Genomic DNA, 7,840 nt, shown 5'->3' with positions numbered 1-7,840 from the left:
ATGCTGGTATACATTTTGAACCACTGGGTAGGCTAAAGCCATGACCACGACGCCATTACAGCAGCGAGATCACGAAGCTCGGACGGACGGACGGACGGACGGACGGACGGACGGACGGACGGACGGACGGACGGACGGACGGACGGACGGATGGACGGATGGATGGATGGATGGATGGATGGATGGATGGATGGACGGACGGACGGACGGACGGACGGACGGACGGACGGACGGACGGACGGACGGACGGACGGACGGACGGACGGACACCAACACTCAGTGCAGCCCAAATTGCCTTAACAATTGAACGAATACAAAGGCAGCCAGTCGGGCTTCTGTACAACAAATTTTCGATCTTCGGCTGTGCCACTGAACTAACGAGACATATTGAAATTCCGTTACTTGAATTGTGTAGGAAATATTTACGGCTTGAATTTATTTCTCAACTGCTCAATCACAAATTGGCATTCAAGCATACAATGTACATAAGTCCACTAAAGGCGAGAGCTGCTCGCCACAATCATTGCAGTGATTGAATCGCCTATTTCCGCCGAACTAACATAGTTAAATACTCATTTTTTCTTTCACCATTGATGACTTCAATCACTTGGCTTTCTGAAATTGTATTTGCCCCTTTGGAATTTTTGGGTTCACATGTTTTGTTGTTTCAAATAGCTTACTTTTCCCTTTCCTGCATGGACGTCGTGTCAGCAGCATGTATTTAATAATCAAGAAATATGCGTTTATTGATCAATTTAGTTAGTAATATTATGGAAGTTTTCGTCTAAATATCTTGATTTGGATGGGCTCCGTAAGGCATGAGTTCATTACGAAGTTGTATCTTTATTTCGAACAGAAGAGTCTTAATATTAAGGCTTCTAGTTAACAACGCAAGGCGTTTACTCCCAGAAGATCTCTGCAATGGTGGTTTCCGAGTGATGTAATTCCCTTTGTCATCCTCAGCAAGCCATTGGAGGTGGGATGTCGCTGCAATGGACTTCACCACTCGGCTCTTCCTTGAAACATGTACCATCCACATATTTTCCTGGCGCGACAGCGTGCTGTAAATGAAAAATATGCTGTCTTTGAAAGAAATTGCGAAAATCAGAGTGTCCCGGCCATAAAGCTTTCTTCATAATATCACCGGTGAAACTGCTAGACGAATCCCAGGTTTTCTAAGTGGTATTAGGAGTCCCTGCCATGTGTGAGCGCATCCAGCCACTGCAAATGGAACCTATTTGACAGGGTAATATTTCGTTGAGTGCGGCATTGTAAGGAATTGGTTCGTGTCCTATTTATCAGGCCGAGGTGTTGCTTCGGTTCCAGCAATGAATAAAGCCAGCTGCAACTAAAGACACGCAAAAAACACACTTCATAAAAGAGAAATCGTAGCAGCGGCAAAAAGCGTTATGGCATTGAGTCTACAAAACATTAACATCGATTGACAGGAACGGGATGACAATAAGAAAGTGCAAAAAGAGGGAATGCAAGCAATTAAACAAGGTGAAAACAGATTTCTGGCTTAACGTCACCCTGGAAGAACGTACAGTTAACCAAAGTATCCGAGTTCATCTCATCAAAACTGTGGAAAGAAAAAGTGCAGCAGTTGTTTCTTTATCCTAATGAGAAGCCCGGCCGGTGTAGGCAGCACAATGACACTCTCAGACGCTCGAGAACGGCCGAGCCGTACAGCTGTCTCGTCGAATTGCCGCCTGTTTCCGCAACACCGGGAGAGACGCTACCGGTCGTTAGGAAAGCATAATGCGTCTGGGTGGAGGCCCCTACGAGCCTGGGTCCAGGAGCCCGTCAAGCCCGTACCTCCGCACCCCAGCAGCCTTCTTCAAACGGCCCCTGCTTACGTCGTGCCCAGTAGACACCAAGCCATCGAGGAAGCTTCGATGCGGCTGGGTGAAGGCCTTGTACGCTCGGCTCCTTGCTGCCCAACGAGCGTAAGCCTCTTTCTATTTCGCCTGTTTCAGCATCAGTTGCAGTGATGACGGCATTTATTGGGTTGCAGAGGTTTACTCTCGTTGGGCCACAAGGACGCCTGCGTTTAAGGCCTTCAAACAGCCGCATCGAAACTTCCACAAAGCCCTAGTGTCTGCCGACCACGACGTAAGCAGAGACCGTTGGAGGAAGGGTGTTAGCGTGCGCAGGCACGGGCTTGACGAGATCCTGAACCCAAGTTCGCAGGGGCCTCCGCCCGGACGCATTATGCGTTCCTGACGAATGGTGGCGTCTCCCCCGGTGTTGTAATGACTGGTCAGCGCTGTGACGACCAAACTGCTAAAGGGCTCGGCCGTCCTCAAGCGTCTGCGAGCGGCATTGCACCTGAACTTCTCATTAGGGTAAAGAAGCAACTAATGACCTTTTTTTTCAGCAGTTTTGATGAAATAAATTCGGGCTCTTTGGTTAACTCTGTAAATTTGCCAGGACGGCGTCAAGCCATAAGTTTCTTTTTTTTTACTTTGTGCGATTTCTTGCATATAATTCATTCTGCACTAAAAAATCTTGTGTATCACATTTACATTCTATGCTCTCTATCAAAATCATTTATATTCCAAAAAGAAGCGTTGGTCCAACAAACACTATGATTGTGAGAGGCTCGACTAAAAAGCCACGTCGAGCGTTATTTTTTCTTACGTTGAGTACAATGTGAATAACTTGGTATGTAGGCTCACAATCCAACGCCCAGTGTGACACGTCTTTTTGCGCTCACTTTTAATTGCTGTACGCCAGAAAAAAGCCTGCGTAGCTTGCACTCGTGGTGCAAGGCTGGAGTCAATGGCGGAGCTTGTGATCACCTAGCTTTTACATGGCTTGCCTGAATTATTTGTGGGTATCGTGAGGTCGCGTTAGGTTTTCTTAAGTTTTTGGTGGTTTGGCTAAGTGGTTTCTAGGTTTTGCGGCGTTATGGTAAGCATGCGTAAGTTTTTTCTAGGTATTACGAGGTTATGCTAGGCTTTGCTAAGTTGTATCGGCGGGCTTGACGATGGAAGTTTTGGAGCAGCCGCAGGCCGGGATCGCTTTCTCGGCGACGTCACGCGTTCAGGCGCCGACTCTCGCGTTCTCTGGACTGAAAACTCGGGATCCTCGACTCGGCATCGCCTCTTCTCAACCGCACCATGAGCGCGATGTTCCGGATTAGCTAGGCGGCAACGCATCACTTCTCGTTGGGCAGTACAGTGCTCTTCCTGATAATCCACTTCTTCGAGCGTCCGGACTTTCTTCGGTGTTCCCATGGTAGCAGCACGCACGCGCGGAGTACAGGAGACGATACGTGTGTCGCCGCGCCTGCTGTTCCGCACTTTTACTCACCTGTGACGTCACGACTGCGCCCTACGCGCGTGGGATGCGTGGATGTTACGTGGCTCGGTGCTCTCGCAGGTGGTTGCTAGGCAACGCGACGCGGCGCACAGCTGTGCTGTGTTTTCTAGTAGCCCTCCACGGCAGAACTAAAGCCTAAACAGCTCCACTGTTAAAGTATTGCAGTGCCTTTAGCTATTGATATAATTTAATAAATGTTATTTTTGCTTCATTTCCAGTTCCAGCTCTCCGATTCATAAATACTTTTTGAATAAATATAACATCATGATTTTTTTAAAGAATGCAGTAACTTATCAACGACATATTGTCACGTTGTAGCGACGATGACTAAAACAGTCGCAAAAGTTACTTTCAATTGGGCGAACCTGTGCCCCCAAAAGCAGCTTGCATCCAAAGCGCAATAGCGGCGACCACAATCGGCGATCGTGGAAATCTAATCTCGGGAGCAAGAGCGTCGACAATAATACCTGAGTCATCGAAGAAGCGCACGGGCTTTTGGACGGCTGGACGATGTCGTCGCGCAGCATTTCACCGATTCGTTGCGTTATAGCTTCATGTTCTCGCGTCGAAACTCGGTAAGGGCTGTGGCGGAGTGGTCGAGCGCACTCTTCGGTTGTTAAGCGATGCTTTGGAAGTGGCACTTGTCGAATCCTGAATGCCGTCGAAGTGCAGTCTTTGTACCGTCGGAGAAGACATTTGAGCTGTTGCTGCTTACTCATGGGGATACTTGGATTTATGTCGAAGCCTGGTACCATGGTCGTCAAGGTATATGCGGCATAGTCTGGCAGGATAAACGCATTGATCGTTTCCACAATGTCCTCAATATATGCGATTGTCGGGCCCATGCGAATATGCTTGAACTCCTGGCTGAAGTTTGTCAGCACAACTTCCTCTTTTCTTCTTGCAGTCGAACGATCCCTTTTGCGATGCAAGTTTCGCGGTCGAGCAGTAGACGTTCGTCGCCCTCGATGACGCCTTCTACGTCTGCGGTTGTTTCCATGCCGACGGAAATGAGAATGCTTGCGCGAGGCGAGATGCTAACTTGGTTTTTATGTACTGTCAAGATATGCTGACTGGAAGTTGTCTCGGGAGGTATCTATTGGTTTGTGGACAGCTTGATCGACTTTGACTTTATGTCAATGACTGCGCTATGCTGATTCGGAAACTCCATGCTGAGAAAAACGTTGCGTGTGCACTTTCGAAGGATAACGAAAGTCGCAGTGTAAGTCTAGTTATGCACTTTAATTCGTGCTGTTTAGATGCCATTCGGCAGTATAAGGGGTCCTCAAGTTGTCCGGAAGTGAGGGCGGTGAAGGGTACACTGATGACATAGTTGTCGGCTCTAGTGTCAATTAGAGCGGTTACTTTGTGGCCGTCGAGAAGCACATCGAGGTCAGTGGTTCTTTGTCATGCATTGAAAATGGGTTGTGGCGTCGCATCCCGGCTGCATCGCGTTGTTCTGTACCTAGTACGTCTCTTCGTCAGGTCTTCTTATGTCGGCGTATCCTTTGCTTCGAGACTTCGTCGGCACGGCGCCATGCCTTTACTACGTTGTCGACGGCGGTGGAGCATCTTCGGTACTTATAAGTACAGCAACCGTGCCTTCATCGGTTACTGCTTTAAGTTTTCCGGACATGGGCTTACAGACTGCTCATGGGCTTGTCCTCTCTACGATCGGCGCTGCGGCGACAGGTAGCATCCTGGTGAGAGCGAACACGGAGAAGGTCGGAGTCTCCACTGTGCTTGCGGCGATGTAGTCGGCGATATCACGAGGCCGTTCGCCAAGCTGTAGACGCCGCGCATTAACGGCGAAGCTTCGCAGACCCATGTCACGGTTTGGGCACCGGCGGTAGACGTGGCCCGCTTCTCCGTAGTGGTAGCAGAACGGGCGGTGGTCTGCAGCGTGCGACACCTCTGTCTTCCTTGTGTAACTGCGCTAAGCGAAGGGAGGGCGATCTGGCGGCTGCGTCGGTGAACGACGGAACTGTAGCGTTACAGGGCCCTGGCGCGGGCGTGAAGGGGGGAGCGTGACGGCGGCATAAGTCTTCGCTTCCGGCTGAGGCCGCGGGGCTCCAGGGGCTCCAAGTGACCGCTGAATCTCCTCTCGGACAACGTCAGCAGCGGATGCTACTTCAGGCGGCGTCAAAGGGAACATCCTTCGCAGTTCTTCACGTACGACAGTTATAATCGTCTCTCGAAGCTCGTCGGAACCTAGTGCTTGAATTTCGCTCTTTGTCGAAAGCACTTGGCGGTTATATTTGTGGATGCGCCTTTTTAACATCTGCTCAAGCGCCGTGGCCTCTGTTAAAAACTCAGCTACGTTATTCGCGAGGTTGCGGATTACTCCGGCGAAAGGCTCGTCGTTTTACGGCCAGGATCAGTAAGCGGACTCTTTTCTCCTCAGACATTTCTGGGTCGGCCTGTCGGAAACGACGGGTCATGTCTTCCGTGACAGTGCCTGTAGTCTCTATGAGCAGTTGAAGAAATGGGGTTTTATGTGCCATAACCACGACCTGATTATGAGGCACGCCTTACTGGAGGATTCCAAAAATTTAGCCCACCTGCGATTCTTTAACGTGCACATAAATCTAAGTACACGGGTATTTTAACATTTCGCCCTCATCGAAATACGACCACCGTGGCAGAGCTGGCACTCGCTCTTTGCGCACGACGCTCGCGAAGGTCCGCGCGTAGTCGCGGCGAAAAAGGTTTCGCCTTGTTAAGGTGATTTATCGGTTGTCGAACCACGTCCCTGTGGCGTCTCACAGTGAGAAGAAGACATGGCCCAGCTTGTCGTCGCTGTTCTAGTTGTTAAATGTGGCGACTCTTTCATACATTTCAAGCCAGTTTTCCGTGTCTTCAAACAATGATCTAGGAAACCTCAGTGGCTCTCTGGGCTGTTGCAGCACGAAGGGCGAAGCTGGAGCTGTCATTGTGGTTGTGACTTGGCGGCTGTCCTTGCGGTCGTCTCACTAAAAGTCCGTGCTCCGGGGGCGCCTTTTGTAGCCTGCGGCGTGCTCGATAGTTCGAGACAACGCTGGGGTAGTCTTCGTTGTGTGGGGTTTATGGGGTGTCTGGTACATAAGCTCAAAAGTACCTCCACCAAATGTCACCTTGTAGTGACGATGAAGAAAAGAGCCTCAAAACTGTGAACGACGAAACTGACTATTTATTGGACGAACCTGAGTCCGCAATAGCAAGCTACACTCAAAGCACAACGAAAGCGGCGAACACAGTCGGCTATCTTCGAAATCTGATCTGCGGGGCAAGCGCGTCGTGCTTTATACCTGAGCCATCGAAGGTCCCAGAATAATCACTGGTACCTGTGTGTCTTCCAGAGCGTTCTACACAATTCGCGTCGTGTATACATCCAACCAAATCGCACAAGTTTTGGTGACAACAGACAGCGGGTAGAACCGTCGACAACATTCCAGAAACTTCCGATACACGCAGGTGCGTTCTGCCCTAAGCGATAACATTTGTTAGAAGAGGAAACGTGGTCCCGACATTAGCAGAATTTTTTAGCTTTCATGGCGTTAGTCGTGACAGCCTCTAGCGAACACGATGCTGCCGGCGACAATACAACAATTTATTTGTCTTATTCTGCCTACAAGGCACTGCTGCCTCTCCTCAAAGCAATACTTGTCAATTTTTCCGGCAAATGGTTTCCATAGGGCTGCATGGCACAGTCGCAGCCAAGCAGAAATTTTAAATTGGATGGGTTGGTATTCCTCACTTTAAAAGCACATTTTCGTTTCTTCTGGCTGGAACTTTATATGCAGGGAAATCTAGGAATGGTACGTCATATAAGCAATTTCCCAAGCAGACAGGCGGTCCACTAATTTTATGCGGAAGAGCAGGCCCGAACATAAACGTTTTAGCAATGCTTAAGAAGCAACAACCGCTCACGGTAACTGCATAAAACCAAGCAGTCCGCAAAATATGTACAAACGCCAAGTTTTTATTGCAAGTTAAAGCAATTTTGGTCTTTCCATCTGAATGATATTAACGTGAAGAAAAGAAGATGAGTGCTGCACTCCGGCTAGAGGGCGAGGATACTTGCTTACTGCAGACGTAGTGGCAATCGGTTTCGTCGTTTTTCATGAATTTATGCAAGAAAAAACTGCTGAACGATCAAGCGCCATGAACGTCTGCTAAATATGACACGTCGCGAGTATATGGACCAACAAGAGCCATGAAACTTTAGCCTAGCATCTACCTGTTATGTACATAGCATAGAAACAAATAGGTTCCAGTCAACATTGAAAGCCTGTGCTACATGGGCCGGGGTGCGCATCTCCCTGACTCCTCGGTCCAAGACAAATCAGCGGAAACAAACCACTGTTTTATTTATTGCACGACCTGCATTTGGGGCTCACCTTCAAACGGATAAACAGAGTCTAAGTTTCTAGCGCGACATTGTGCGTGGAACATTGCGAGTTCAATTGTATAAATTATAAAAGTTATCGCTGTAAGTTCCAAGCGCAAGGTAGAAATTTCATATGTAACAGTA

The 7,840-nt window shown here is 48.9% G+C and overlaps 1 protein-coding gene across 1 annotated transcript in view; it reads right to left on the bottom strand.

Annotated features, from left to right (window-relative positions):
• Positions 1-924: 924 nt before the first annotated feature.
• LOC139057925 (uncharacterized) overlaps positions 925-7,840 on the bottom strand; it is a 55,718-nt gene continuing 48,802 nt past the window's right edge. Inside the window, exon 7 of the mRNA XM_070536729.1 lies at positions 925-1,061. Coding sequence (XP_070392830.1) covers positions 960-1,061 — 102 coding nt within the window. The 3' untranslated portion in view covers positions 925-959. The remainder of the gene's footprint in view (positions 1,062-7,840) is intronic.

This window comes from Dermacentor albipictus, chromosome 3 (genome assembly GCF_038994185.2).
Source record: "Dermacentor albipictus isolate Rhodes 1998 colony chromosome 3, USDA_Dalb.pri_finalv2, whole genome shotgun sequence".
NCBI lineage: Eukaryota > Metazoa > Arthropoda > Arachnida > Ixodida > Ixodidae > Dermacentor > Dermacentor albipictus.
The sequence above is the reverse complement of the archived record's forward strand: the minus strand, read 5'-3'. Positions and strand labels throughout refer to the sequence as shown.